General features: G+C 46.2%; 1 protein-coding gene across 1 annotated transcript in view; it reads left to right on the top strand.

Annotated features, from left to right (window-relative positions):
* POLR1A (RNA polymerase I subunit A) overlaps positions 1–15362 on the top strand; it is a 76208-nt gene that overhangs the window by 17901 nt on the left and 42945 nt on the right. The window contains exons 10-13 of the mRNA XM_036748540.1: positions 3564–3734; positions 3829–3951; positions 6276–6506; positions 9943–10197. Of these exons, the coding sequence (XP_036604435.1) occupies positions 3564–3734; positions 3829–3951; positions 6276–6506; positions 9943–10197 (780 nt within the window). The remainder of the gene's footprint in view (positions 1–3563; positions 3735–3828; positions 3952–6275; positions 6507–9942; positions 10198–15362) is intronic.

Genomic DNA, 15362 nt, shown 5'->3' with positions numbered 1-15362 from the left:
TCCAAATTCTCTTCCTCCTTCCAGTCCCTCCCACCCTTGAAAAGGCAATTTGAGGTTGATTATCCATGTGAAGTCACGCAAACCATTGCTGTATTAGTCAGGTTGCAAAAGAAAAAATAAAAATAAAGTAAAAGGAAGTATGCTTCAGTTTGCATTCAGAGTTCATCAGTTGTCTCTCTAGAGATTTTTTCATCATGGATCCCTTGGAATTGTCTTGGATCATTATCATGATTAGAATAGCTAAGTGTTTCACAGTTTGTCATCCTTTAAATACCAATGTTACTGTGTAACAGTTCTGGTTCTGTTCATTTCGCTTTGCATGAGTTCATATAAGTAAGTCTTCAGTCTCCCCGGTTTTCCTGAAACCATCCAACATGTCATTTCTTATAGCACAATAGTATTCCATCATAATCTTATACCACAACTTCTTTCAGCCATTCCCCAATGGATGGACATCCCTTAAATTTCCAACTTTTTGCTATCACAAAAAGAGTTGCTATAAATATTTTTTGCACAAATAAGTCTTTTTCCCTTTTCTTTGATCTCTTTGGGATACAGACTTAGTAGTGGTATTGCTGGGTCAAAGGGTTTGCACAGTTTTATAGCCCAGTTCCAAATTGTTCTACAGAATGGTTGAGGGTATTTCACAACTCCACCAACAATGCATTAGTGTCCCATTTTTTTCACATCCCCTCCAGCATTTGTCATTTTCCTTTTCTGTCATGTTAGCCTATTTGATAGATGTGAGGTGTTTTAATTTGCATTTCTCTAGTCAATGGTGATTTAGAGCATTTTTTATGTGACTATAGATAGCTGAAAACTGCCTGTTCATATCCCTTAACCATTTGTCTACTGGGGACTGGTTCTTATTTTTATATTTGAGAAATGAAGTTTTTATCAGAGAAACTTGTTGTGAAAGTGCTTTCTGAGTTTCCTGCTTTCTAATTTTGGCTGTAAAGTTTTGTTTGTGCACCGAACCTTTTAATTTCATGTGTTCAAAATTATCTATTTTGCTTCTCGTAATGCTCTCTTTCTCTTGTTTGGTCACAAACTCTTCTCTTACCCATAAATCTGGCAGGTACATTTTTGCATGTTCCTCTAATTTATATTACCCTTTATGTCCAAATCGTTTATCCATTTTGACCTTATCTTGGAAATGGTGTCAGGTGTTGGTTTCTACCTAGTTTTTGTCAAACTACTTTCCAGTTATCTCAACAATTTTTGTCAAATAGTGATTTCTTATCCCAAAAGCTTGAGTCTTTGCATTTATCAAACATTGATCTTTTATTACTGTGTATTATGGACCTAATCTGTTCCATTTATCTACCACTCTGTTTCTTAGCCAGTATCAGATTGTTTTAATAATCACCGCTTTAAATTACAGTTTGAGATTTGGTATGGCTGGGCCACTTCCTTCACATTTTGTTTTCCATGAATTCCCTGATGTTCTTGACCTTTTGTCCTTCCAGGTGAATTTTGTTACTATTTTTTCTGGCTCTATAAAATAATTTTTTGGTAGTTTGATTGGTATGGCACTGAAGAATTTAATCTAAGTAGAATTGTCGTTTTTATTGTATTGGCTCGGTCTACCTCTGAGTGATTAATATTTTTCAGATCTGACTTTATTTTTGTGAAAAGTCTTTTGAAATTGTGTTTTTATAGTTCCTGGGTTTGTCTTGTCAGGTAGACTCCCAGATATTTGATGTTGTCTACAGTTATTTTAAATGGAATTTCTCTATCTCTTGCTGCTGAGCTTATATCCTGCAACTTTGATAAAGTTGTTAATTATATCTAGTTATTTATTTAGTGCTCAAAGATTCTCTAAGTATACCATCATATTGTTTGCAAAGAGTGATAGTTTAGTTTCCTCGTTGCTTATTCTAATTCTTTCAATTTCTTTTAGAACAATATTGAATAATAGTGTTGGTAATGGACATCCTTGTTTCATCCCCTAATCTTACTGAGAAGGGTTCTAGCTTATCTCCATTACAGGAAATGCTGGCTAGTGATTTTAGATGGACCACTTATCATTTTAAGGGAAGCTCAGTTCATTCCTCTGCTTTCTAGTGTTTTTAATAGGAATGGCTGTTGTATTTTCTCGGCAACTTTTTCTGCTTCTCTTGAGATAATCATATGATTTTTGTTGGTTTGTTATTGACATGGTCAGTTATGCTGATCTTTTTCTTAATATTAAACCAGCCCTGCATTCCTTGTGGTACATCGCTGTAATCTCCTTGCTAGTGTTTTATTTAAAATTTTTGCATCAGTATTTATTAGGGAAATTGTTCTATAGTTTTCTTTCTGTTTTTGCTCTTCCTGGTTTAGGTGTCAGCACCATATTTGCATCATAAAAGGAATTTGGTAGGACTCCTTTTTCAATAATTTTTCCAAAGAGTTTATATAGTATTGAAATTAATTGTTCTTTAATGTTTGGTAGAAGTTACTTGTCAGTCAGTCTGGTTGTGGAGATTTTTTCTTAGAGAGCTCTTTGGCCTGTTCAGTTTCTTTTTCGAAGATGGTGTTATTTAAGTATTCTATTTCCTTTTCTGTTAATCTGGGCAATTTATTAATTTCGTAAATATTCATCCATTTCACTTAGATTGTCAGATTTATTGGCATGTAATTGGGCAAAATAGCTCCTAATGATTGCTTTCATTTCACCTTCACTGGTTAATTCACCCTTTTCATTTTTGATATTGGTAATTTGGTTTCCTTTCTTTTTTTAAAAAAAAATCAAATTAACCAGTGGTTTCTCTGTTATTTTTTTTCTTCTTATAAAACCAGCTCCAGCTTTTATTTATGAGTGCAATGGTTTTTTGCTTTCAGTTTTATTAATCTCTTTCAGTTTTCGGGATTTCCAGTTTAGTGTTTAATTGGGGATTTCTCATCTGTTCTTTTCTTGTTTTTTAGCTGCATGCCTAATTCACTGATCTCCTCTTTCTGTTTTATTGATGTGTTTAGAGTGCTGAGTGCTGCTTTGGCTGCACCTCACAGATTGGGGTCTGTTGTCTCGTTGTCGTTATTCTCTTTAATGAAATTATTGATTGCTGCTATGATTTATTCTTTAACCCTCTCATTCTTTAGGATTAGATTATTTAGTTTCCAATTAATTTTAAATCTATGCTTCCACGGTCTCTTATTGAATATAATTTTTAACACATCATGGTCTGAAAAAGATGCATTTAATATTTCTTCTTTTCTTCATTTGGCTGTGTGGTTTTTTTGCCCTATGCATGGTCAGTTTTGTGAAGGTGCCATGTAGAGTTGAATAAAAGGTATACTCTTTTCTATTCCCTTTCAGTTTTCTCCAGAGGTTCTATCATATTTAACTTTTCTAAAATTCTATTCATCTCCCAGCTTCACTTTAACATTAGGAGGATGACTTTGTTTAAATCTGTGTTTAAGGCCTTGAGTCAGAGCAAACGGAAACATCCTAGAAGCTTTGGAAGACAGTCTGGGGCACATTGTGGCTCTTAACATAGGGGGAAAGGGAGGGCCAGGTCCTCTGAGTTGGGGGGCTCAGGCTTGTGGTCCCACTCGCTCTCTTTGATGTTTCCTCCCAGGAAGCAGAGTCTTCTGTTCCAATGGACCGTTCCTTTCTTGCCATGATTCCAGGCCAGTCTCTCACAGAGAAACTTTATGGCATTTGGATCCGCCTTCAGAGCCATGTCAATATTGTGTTTGACAGCGATATGGACAAGTTAATGATGGAGAAGTACCCTGGCATCCGGCAGGTGAGTGTCAGGGAGGAGGAGCCCACGTAGGACCACCTACAGTGAGGCAGCTGCTAACTCTCATCTGCTTCCTTTGTCTCCCTTACCACAAAAGATCCTGGAGAAGAAGGAGGGCTTGTTTCGGAAGCACATGATGGGGAAGCGTGTTGACTATGCCGCTCGCTCAGTCATCTGCCCAGACATGTACATTAACACCAATGAAATTGGGATCCCCATGGTGAGTCAAGGGGGCTGCTATGAGCCAGGGGGTGGGAGGTGTATGCAGAGGGTCTGGGATGGCAGGCCTTAGGCCATGGAAATCCAAGTGTCTGCCCACTTCTGCACAGATGGTCCACATGCAAGGACTATTTGGCTAGTTGTGACAAATGTGTCCCTCTTAATGCCTCCTTGGCCACAGCCCACTCACCATCTCCTAGAGGATACCTGTCCACACCTCCTTGTTAGAGCCACATGTGGTGGCCTGCCCTGCTTCACCTCTGATGGATGGCCTGCAGGCTTGGGAATCAAGGTTTCCAGGTGTCTCGCCAGCTCTTCCTCACCATGTGGCCTAGGCCAGTCCCTCTCCCTCCATAAAATGGAGACATTATTAGCTCCCTCATGGGATGATTACACTCAGATGAGATTGTGTTTCTGAGAAGCTTTGCGGACTTCAACACTCTCAGTAAATATCAGTTATTATTCACTTTGCTGCCAGAGCCCAGATGCACTAAAGTCCAGCTGGAGAGAGTCGGCGGGTGTGTTTGCGCACTTCTCCTTCTTTGTGTTCTGGCTTCTGGTGCATAGTAGGTGCTTCCCGATGCTTGTCCTTCTCTGCACCAAGCGTGTGACACTGGCTCTGTCTGGAGAGCAGGTGCTTTCAGGGTGATGCGCTGAGGTCCCTCTTTTCCTTCATCTGGCCCTCATAATAACCCTGTGCACTCGGGGGCAGGGGGTCAGTAGTGTCAGTCTCCACCCATTTTAGAGATGAGGAAACTAACCATGGGGCTGAGCCTCAGGCCCAGTTCTTGTCCAGGTCCTAGGTGGCAGAGCTGGAAGGGGTCCTTGACGTTGCCTGTTCCAGGCCTCCTGTCTTACCAGCAGAAGGCCATGTTGATGTAGTCACTTGCCCTAGCCTGTGTAGCTCATTCCCTAATTGATCCGATTTTACAGATGGAGAATTGGATACGTGACCTACTAAAAGTCACATATGGGATTAGTCACAGGCTCCTAGATCTAGTCCATTCCTCTCCCCCCACCCCCCATTTTACAGATATGGAAACAGAGACCCAAGGAGGTGAAGGGATTTACCCAGGGTCCCATGGGTAGGAAGTGCCACAAATAGGATTTGAACCCAGATCATCTTAACTCCTGAGGCAGCACCCTATGCTCTGTGCTATGCCAGAGAGGCCCAAAAGCAGGCACAAGGGAGTGGCCCCTCAGCTCCTCCCCAGGAGCTACCCTGGGGTCCAGTCACCCCTGTCTCCCCTTTCTATAACACTTTGTCAAGTTAGTGCCATCAGTCATTAACAGCCGCATGCCATCGGACTTTGGCTTCACTATACTTCTGGGTCACTAATGAGACGATGGTTTAATTCCCTCTGTGGAGAGCTTTATTTCCTTCCTTCCCTGTTGTGCTCTCTGGGATTTGCGGAGTGCCGATAATGAGCAGAGCTGAAGCCCTCAGATTACTGTTTGGATGCCAGCTGCCTCATCTCTCCAGAGGATGCTTAGCTTCCGTGGGGGAAACTTGGGAGAGTTAAACCAGAGAAGTCATGGCCCCATGCCAGCCAGACCCCTGGGGAGAAGAATCCTCTGCAGGAGGAGGGCGGACAGTCTGGAGCCACTCGGACACTCCTGAGTCTAGTCCATTGCTCTCTGTAGCAAGGCCTGGACTTTGGGCCAGCCCCAAGCCAGCCTGGTGGCAGCCCCCCAAGCTCCAACTGTCCCAGGAACTTGAACGATGCCGAGCATCACAAAGGAGAGATCTGGTTCAGATCGTGTGGTATGGTAGATGAAACTCCAGATGTGGAGTCAAGGACCTGAGGCTCATGCTGGCTGTGTGACCTTGGGCCAGTCATTTTATCTCTGAGAGTGTCAGTTTCCCCCTGTGTCACACTGAGCTCAGTGCCTACAGTAGCTCCCTCAGACTGATGGTGTGCTAGTCTGTGTGAAGCACCTCGCCGGCCTGAGGGTGCCAAACACATGGGGTGATTATTGTCTTTGACTAGACCTGTAACTCCCTTGCTAGAGGGAGGAGCTCAACCAATGCAGATTAGCACCTGTTCTGTACCTAGAGGGGAGCTGGCCTGCCATGGGTCACAGCTAGTAAGTGTCTGAGGTAGGATTTGAACCCAGGGCTTCCTAACTCAAGTTCACCACTCCATGCACTATTCTAGGGTGCCTCTAATTTGCATTGGTGCAGGGAGTTTCCTCAGCCGGATGTTCCTTATACTAATAAAGCAACAAGTCTGGTTTAAAGTGCCATCCACACAGCTAAGCACAGGGACCAAGGGTGCTGAGGGGGAAGCAGGCAGGTGCCATAAGCCTTGTATCTATTTTCAGGTGTTTGCCACAAAACTGACCTACCCTCAGCCAGTGACTCCGTGGAATGTCCAGGAGCTGAGGCAGGCAGTCATCAATGGCCCCAATGTGCACCCCGGAGCCTCCATGGTCATTAATGAGGATGGCAGCCGAACAGCTCTCAGCAGCACTGATGTGGCCCAGAGGGAGGCCGTGGCCAAGCAGCTCCTCACCCCTGCCACTGGCACCCCCAAGCCCCAAGGAGCAAAAGTTGTAAGTACCATCTACGTTTAGCCTGCCAACTCACTGCCTCTGTCCTTACAACTCCACTTATTTCCAAGGTCTTAATCATCCTCGCAAGTTGCTGCTGAAACACTAGTGCCTTCTTTGGTTTTTCTTTCCCTGGCCATGTTGCTCCATGGGGCGCTCCTTGTGATATAGGGTGGAGGGGAGCTGCACTTTTTACACTCAGTACCGGAGTTGGGAGTGGGGGAGGAGAGAAAGTAGATGTAAACACATCTAGCCCCCAGTGCCACCTCTTCCATCAAATTTCCTAGAACCCTCCCTATTCTTCGCTTTTTGTGATCTCCTGCCTCCTTTGTGATCAAGACCATCAAAACACTTGGCACTTGGCTGTACTTTGCTTTTGTTTTTTCCACAGGACCTAGCCTAGTTCTGGGCACACTGTGGAAACTCAATAAATACATATATACATAAGATGAAATACATTGGATTACAAAGGAAACCAAGTATATTGAAACACAGTTATCAGACTATTAAAAAAGAAAAAACAAGTTCCCAGATGGGCAGTTTAAGAATTTCTGGCTTAGAGGGAGGAGTGAGCTCAGCCATAAAGGAAGCTACGAGGCTAGTGTTGGAACAGGGAGTAGGAGCAGGGAAGGGGAATAGAGACTATAAGCTTCATGAGGACAGGGACTGTGTGCTTTTTGGTTTTGTCTCTCTAGCACCGAGCATCCATTTGGTAGGCGCTTAAAAAATGCTTGTACTGAAAGAGAACACTGGGGCGGGTTAGGGAGGGTGGTATACTTGTCCTGGAGAGGCCACATTGACGTTGGTGGTGATGGAGGTGCCCAGTGTGGCTGGCAGCAGCTGTTCAATTCACTAATTATATATTAAACTCTTATGTGAAAGGCATATAGGGAAGCTAGGTGGCCAGGCCTGGGGTCAGGAGGACCTGAGTTCACATCTAGCCTCAAACATGTCCTGGCTGTGTGACCTCGGGCAAGTCACTTCACCCTGTTTGCCTCAGTTTCCTCATATGTAATATGAGCTAGAGAAAGACATGGAAAGCCACTCCAGTATCTTTGCCAAGAAAGCCCTGAAAGCGGGACACAGAGTCACGCACGACTAAAAGGACTGCACAACAACAAAATGTGAAAGATAGTATGGCCTAGGAGATGGGGAGTTGGCTTCAGAGTCAAGAAGGCCTGAATCCAAGGCCCTGTGACCTTTGTAACCTCTACATTCTCTCAGGACTCTAGGCCAGAGCTCTTAGACTTGCATCTCCCTAATATGGAATGAACCAGACTTAAGTATCATTGGTAAATGTTGAACAAAGTAAAGAAAACTACAGTATAACACAGACAATGTTAATTTGTGATTTTCTAAGTGTCTCTGGCCAGCAGAGATCCGTTTCTGTTTGAGCTGGACCACTCTCTAAGGCTCTCAGTTTGAGAGGTTTTCTCCTTCATTTCCTTGCCTGGGAGGGCTTTCTGTATGTCTAGGTCCTCTCTCTTTGCTTATGCAAGTCCCTGGCTAGGGCAGAGTGCAAGGATTTAGCCGGTTAAAGGTCTCTGGGGATCAGTGATGTTAACTGGAGGCTGGCAGGTATGGCAGCTTCGGATGTCTGGGTTGGTTGGGGTAGTTCCTTTGCACAGGCGGAATTTGGAATGGAATAGAATTTAGTAAACGAAGGGAAAAGTGGTCCATCACCTCCTCACCCATGACCCGCCACAGATGGTCAGCCCTGGAGCCTGTGAACTGCTCCGCCCTGAGTGCTTTGACCCTTGCCTTCTTGGTCTCTAACTCCTGTTGGGCTTTGGAGCCCACTTGGGCTCTGTGTTTTCCCATAGTAATTCCCAGCTGCCTCATGTTTGTTTAGCTGTGATTCCATCTCTGTGTCCATGCAAGTGAGATCCTGGGCTGTGCTTTTGGTTTGGGGCCGCAGCACTGAGCAGCTTCTCTCCTGAGAAAAGCTGAGAACCCAGACCTTCTAGGTCACTTCAGGCCAAGTGACGCACTTGAGCTTCCAAAACCCTGGCTGGGGCACATGGGAATTTATGGAGTCCAAGTCTCCTAGGAAACCTGGACATTTTTAGCTAATTATGTCATCCATGTGGGTGAGTTCCAGGGAGCACAGAGGGCTGACCTTTATGGAAGGTGATTTTCAGAGCTGCCTGCTGTCTTCTGAGGTCGAAAATAACCAAGAAAAGTTGAATCAGGCCCAGAAAAAAGCCTATGGTATGCCCCAGCCTCTGTGGACCAAAGAAAACAGTCCGTGGACTTGATTGCCCGTGTTCAGTCTTCCTTCCTGGGCAGAAGCAGTGCCTCATTCTGTGTTCTAATCCCTAAATTGTGTCCTGGAGACTTGCCCTCAGTAAGGGAAGAAACGAGAACTCCCCCTGCTCAGCCTATACCCATTCAACTGAAAATCTTGCCTCATGTGTCACTGAAAAGTTTGAGGCCACTTGCTGAGAGTTCCCTCTTCTCCCCTCCTCCTTACATCACTCCACCCACATGAGGTGTCCTTGCCAAGGTCAGCCTCTCCATGTGTATTTATGAGGAATGCCATTCTGTCTCATCCTCTCCATTTCCTTGCTCCATGCTTATCATCCCTACTCTTACTTGTCTTCAGTCTCTCCCTGTCTACCGCCTGCTTCCCTACTGTCTACAATAACCCCATAGCTCTCCCATCTTTCCTTCCCTTTTCAGCCTTTACCCTCTCCTCACCACTCCCCTGTTGGCTCTTCTCTTTCTGAGACCACCAGGGTTTGACCATCTTTGTGTGTGGCTGAGGTAGGGTGGAGGAGCAGCTCATGGGAGGTGGGTAGGTTGAGGACCTGAATGGTTAAGGTATTTGAGGGAGATAGAATGTGTTTGTTGAAGTGCCCTAGTGTGAAGGCAGGAGTTGGAGAGGTGATGAAAAATGAAAAGCCAGGTATCGAACTCTTTGAGGAAGCAACGGGAGTGACCTGGGGCTCTGTAGACAACAGCTCCCAGGACTTTGATTAGTGGTGGATAAGAAGAAAGGTTACTGAGTGATGGAGGAACAAAGAACCTGGACATGGTGGTAGGGAGCAAGGAGCCTTCCAGCCCCCTTCCTTGACCAGTCAGCTTGAGGGGAATGAGTGAAGGTGCAGCCAGTACTGGAGAGGGAGGCCAAGGAGGCCGTCATAAGGTGGGGGCCTGCGAATCAATAAGAGCTGGCAGATGGAAGGAGTGAGAGAGGAGAAGATTTAGGCACATACACATGTATGACTTCATGAAGAGTTGGACACGCCTGATATGACTAAACACCAACAGCATTCTAAAACACACACACATAGAAATTAAGAGAGGGTGATAAGGATAAACCAATACGTTTTAGTTCAGCAGGTTGTGTGATGCAGGGGACATTCTCTGTACGGCCCGTATGCTGAGTTTAGCTTCGTGAGCCACAGATGCCAGCACTCTTTTGTATTCTACTTAGGTGTGTCGTCATGTGAAGAATGGGGATGTTCTCCTGCTGAACCGCCAGCCCACCCTGCACAGACCCTCCATCCAGGCCCACCGAGCCAGAATCCTGCCTTCAGAAAAAGTCTTGCGTCTCCATTACGCCAACTGCAAGGCGTACAATGCCGACTTTGATGGGGATGAAATGAATGCTCACTTCCCCCAGAGCGAGCTGGGCCGGGCCGAGGCGTGTGTCCTGGCCTGCACTGATGAGCAGTACCTGGTGCCCAAGGTAGGCTAGCTCCCTGGGTGCACAGTGGAGAAGCGTTTGTGGTGTCAGAGGTGCTGGGCAAGGCTCTGGAGATACGGGGATAAAGCAGACAGTCCTTATCCTCCAGAGAGACAGCATGTACATCAGTAATTATACCCAGGATCAGTGTGGTATGAGTAGGGGGAGGTCAGGAGAGGGTCTGAAAGGGCTTGTGTCGAAGGTGGCCTTGGAGCTTGGAGGCCGCCCAGGCCAGCTCCCTCCGGGTGTACAGAAACAGAAGACCAGCCCCAGGGGGAAAGGGACTGGTCAGCCTGAAAGTGGCTGAACTGGGAGCCGCCTTTGACACCAGACATTCTTCTGGGTGGCTCCAGGAACGTGGCATGGCCACGTGATTCAATTTCCTTAGCCCTGACCTCCACTCTTCTCTAACTTGGGAACCCCTTAGAGGATGTGTGTGTGTGTGTGTGTGTGTGTGTGCGCGCGCGCGCGCATGGGTGTACATACAGAAACACACAGAGCAAGGATCCTTCATGATTTCTCTGACCAGAAGGGCTATAAACACTACCTTGAGGTAAACAATATGGAGTTACACGCAGGCATATGTGTGTGTACATGTGCACGCGTGCACATACACACACAAAGAAGTATATGTGTGTGTATGTATTCATATGTACAGATCTGTCTGTTTCTATGTATAAATAGAAGGTATGCCTCTGTATCTCCCCCTCCCCTGCCCCCCTCCCCCCAGCTTCCCCTGAGGTGGGCAGTCCTGAATGTTTGCTCCTAGGTCTCTCTGTCTCCACAGAATCTCTTTAGCTCCCCAGGTCTGTCAGAAGCTGGGAAAGGTCCTTGCTTTGTCCCTGCATCCATCAGACAGCTTGGGAGGGGTGACCCAGGAGTCCTCAAGACATCTTAGAGAAGGGTCTGAGAGAATTTGGAACTCAAAACTTTACAACAAAAATTATTTTTATATGTAATTGGAAAAAAATAAAATATTCAAAACTGGAAAAAAAAACACTCCAAAAAAAAGCATTTGAGGAAGTGATAGAATGAGCCCTCTCCTTTAGATTTAGGTTGAGAAGTAGCCTTATTTCATCTGAAAAGAGCCTTTGCATTGTGACTCTGAAGGGTCATGGGGAAGTCAGATGAGTTGGAGTTTGGATGGCAGAGAAGAATGAGTCTTCAGAACCAGATAAAAATGGACAGAGAGGGGAGTGTATCTTATTCAGTCCTTTGGGGTTGGACCCTTTGTGGCCCTGACTTGTTTGCAGGCTTGGTTCTTCAGGCTTGACCATTCTGGGAGGTGCAGCTGAGGTCATGTCGTGGACAGGTCACAGAGCCACACTCATGGCCATGAATACCGAGTCATTCACTGGGATGATGCTCATTAGGTGCTGGAGGAGATTAGGGAGCTGAACTGGTGTGGTCTAGGACCAAACACTGGGGTGGGAGTCAGAGGGCCTGGGTCCAATCCCTGCCTCTGCCATTTACTACAGTGTTGGACAAGTTACTTAGAATTTCTGAGTCTTTTCTTCCCTCCCTGGGGAATGAGAGCAATCTCTGCCTTCCTTATTAGCAAACTGTAAGGCTCCGCATGAACATAGACTAAGCTCAGGCCCAACCTGTTCTGTTGTCCTAGCTAAGAATGCACTCATTTAAGCTGTGAATAGAGTGCTGTTAGGATGCTGGCCCCAGACCTTCCCCCCCAAACCTGTGCTTAGATCCAGGGATGCCGGCCTTCCCTGCCATTCCAGGAACCGGATGCTCTGTCTCTGCTCTGGGCATGCTCTCTGGAATCCTCCTCCTCCGCTTCCTTTAAGACCTAACGGAAACCCCCCCCCCAGCTACAGGAAGCCTTCCCTAGCCTCTTGGAGCCTGCCTCCTTTTCATTATCTCCTTGTGCAGCCTGCTTTTTTATCTTTGTCCTTTGTCTCCCTTCTTAGATTGTGAGCTCCTTGAGGGCAGGGACTGTCTCTTTTTGTATCCCCAGATCCTGGTAGAGTGCACCATGCAAAGCGGGTGCTCAGTAACATTTGACTAGCAGGCTGACTCCTTAAATGTAGGTGGGTCTGCTCTTTAGAGTCTGCAGTCTTAACTTTTTTTTGGCAAAGGAGGGGGCTGGGGGCTCTCTACTTATTCTACTTGAAAGTAAAAAGATGAGAATTTGGGTTTGTCCTTTCCTCTCCTCCCTTTCTCTCTCCCTCTCTACCCTTCTCCTTCCCTTTCTCCCTCCCCTTCTCCTTCCCTCTCTCCCTCTGTTGCTCCCTCCTGTCCCTCCCTCTTTCTTTTCTCTCTCTCACTCCCCCCAATCTCTCTCTTTCCTCCTTCCTCTATCCTTTCACTCTTTCTCCCTCCCTCCCTCCTTCCGTCCCTCTCTCCCCCCTCCTCCTTCCCTCCCTCCATTTGTCCCTATTTCTTTGTCTCTTTCTCTTTCCTCTAGTCTCCCTCTTTCCTTCTTCCTCTCCTCTTTCTCTTCCCCTTTTCCTTCCCTGCCTTCTTTCTCTCCCTCTCTAAATCTTTCTCCTTTTCCCTCACCCCCAGTTTATTTGTCTTTTCTTTTCCATTTATTGAATAAAGCCTCTCATTCTTCAGAAGAGGCAGAGTAGAACACTTGGTGGTGTCCATTCCCAGGATTGCTGTTCTCTTCCCCGTGGGGCAGTGGTTCTTTGAGAGAAGACTGTTTGCTCTAGGTCAGTGAATTCAGTCCAGCCAACATTGATCGGCTCCCCGTTGGGGTTGTGGAGTGTGGCTGAGATGTCCCCCACCCCTGGCACGGGGCTCACAGTTGAATAGACTAGTCAGATGAGGACCCTCCAACATGATACTTGGTAAACGACCATTCAGTTCAGATAATGTTCAGGAGGCTCCCTTCCTTTGGCCCTCTAGGGTAGATTTAGATCTTAGATTTGGAGCTGGAAGAACCTCAGAGCTCATTGCTCTCCCCCTCCCACACCCCTTCCCCATGATCTCGAGACATGGGGTGAGCTGCCCTGGGTCCCAGGGAGCCACATGTCCAGCCTCCTAGACTGACCCCGAACTGAAGGGACCCTTTGGGAAGTGTTAAAGTACGAAGGGGCTTCCTTGCTTCACACTCACTTAACCAGGAAATTCCTTTTCTGCACCCTCCAGTTAATCTTGGACTTTGATGGTAACAGTTCTCCAATATCGTATTTAGCAACATAAACCCAAGTGCTGGTGGCCATTCCCTGTCCTTTGGTTTAGGCATCTTTCTGGTCTTAAACAAGAATGGTGAACTGAGGCCTCTCCTGCAGGGCCTTCTGGGGCCCTCCCAGGGGGTCCTGATTATTGTTTGCTAGTGATTGACATAACTTAGTTTAGCCCTTAAGGTAATTGTCAAGGCATGGCAGTGCTGCCTGGCTGCAGCCTGTGGGGGAGCCTGCGATGAACCTGGGGGACCTGGTGATCAGGCTTGGTAAAGGCCAAGGCCCTTTGAGAAGGAGGGAAGTCCCATTCATTGGCAGGTGTATGACAAGGAGGATGTTGGATGCCAGCTTGACTTGACCTGCTTAATGAGGCCCTGTGAGGGGTTTTCAGAATCTCCTTCCTCCCTTGTAGAAAGCTGAGGCTTTAGCTGGGCAGGAGGGCCTCACGACCATGTCCTTTCCCCTGCTGGAGTTGTGCTGTCCCTGTGGCCCCAGGATTCAGGGTCTCAGATCTTGGGGTTACCATCTCCTTATGTGGCTGACTGTTCTCAGTAAGTGTGCTCTGGTGTCCTGGAACCTGAGGTCATGGGTTCCAGCCTCACCCCTGCCACTTAGGAACATAGGATTGAGAACTGGGAGAGGCCCTAGGGGGCTGCTTAGTCCAGACTCCTCCTTTTATCGTTGAAGAAACTGGGGTCCACAGGGATTAAATGACTTATCCAAGCAGTGAGAGGTTAAGTGATTACCTTCCATGGTACTTGGGAGCAGTCATATAGATACTGTATATAGAGGGCTTTAGCCACCTTAAAAGTCAGCTATTTTGTGTGGAGCCAGTGTTTTTATTTTATGTACATTTTTATAGACATACATTTTTATGCCATCTACATTTCCCCTCTCCGAGAGCCATCCCTTACAGCAAAGAATAAAAAAGGTGAAAAGATAGTTCCACAAAACTAACCCCAAATTGGAAAAATCTGGCGGGATCTCCAGGTTTCACCTCCCATCTCCTTGGGGCCGGCCTTGCCCGCGATCATATCTCTGCAGGGTTCTGGTTCAGTTGTCTTGTTGCTCTTTCATGGTTATTGGTGGGGTTGCTGTGCATGTGGCTTTGCTAGGTATGCCCATTTTACTCTCATCAGTTCATCTAAGGCTCCCCAGGGATCTCCAGAGTCTTCTGTCTTGGTTCCCTGCAACACATTCTCATATTCCTTCACATTCAACATCCAAGGTCCCTTCCGGCTCCAGAGCCATGATCCTGTTGGCCACAGATTGTCCAGGGGTGGGGAACCTGCGCCCTCCAGGCCAGGTAGGGCCCTCTAGGTCCTCAAGCGCAGCCCTTTGATTGAATCCAAACTTCAAAGAACAAATTCCCTTCCTAAAAGGATCTGTTCTGTGAAACTTGGATCCACCCAAAGGGCCGCACCCAAGGACCTATAAGGCCCCATGTGGCCTTAAGGGTACAGGTTCTCCACCCCTGACATTCCCTTGTTAATATGATTACACCGCACTGCTGAAGAGCTCTGACTTCCGGGCATGTTCCTCTGCCTTTCTGTGCCTCAGGGTCCTCATCTTTAAGCACATACTTCTCTCTTGGAGTTGTTGTGAGGAAAGTACTTTGCAAACCCTAATATACCGTATGCATGGTGGTTATTAGTTTCGTATTTCTAAAACATGATTATAAACATATGTTTTTAAAAAAAGAATAAAAATGCAGTCTCTAGATGTCTGAACTGCCCCCAACCATCCTAATGCCCATTAAAAAAAAAACCACTTGTGTGAATTGTTTTTAAACAAATGTCAGTCACTCCAGTGACAGTTTTTATTTTTTATTAGTTCATTTATTTGTTTTCAGTTTTCAACATTCACTTCCATAAGTTTTAAATTTTCTCCCCTTCCCTCCCACCTCCCTCCTCAAGATGGCCTGCAGTCTGATACAGCCTCTACATATACATTCCTATTAAACAGGTTTTCATATTAGTCATGTTATACGGAAGAATTAGAACCACAGGTTTTTTTTTAAAG

This window comes from Trichosurus vulpecula, chromosome 3 (genome assembly GCF_011100635.1).
Source record: "Trichosurus vulpecula isolate mTriVul1 chromosome 3, mTriVul1.pri, whole genome shotgun sequence".
Classification (NCBI taxonomy): Eukaryota; Metazoa; Chordata; class Mammalia; order Diprotodontia; family Phalangeridae; genus Trichosurus; species Trichosurus vulpecula.
The sequence above is the reverse complement of the archived record's forward strand: the minus strand, read 5'-3'. Positions and strand labels throughout refer to the sequence as shown.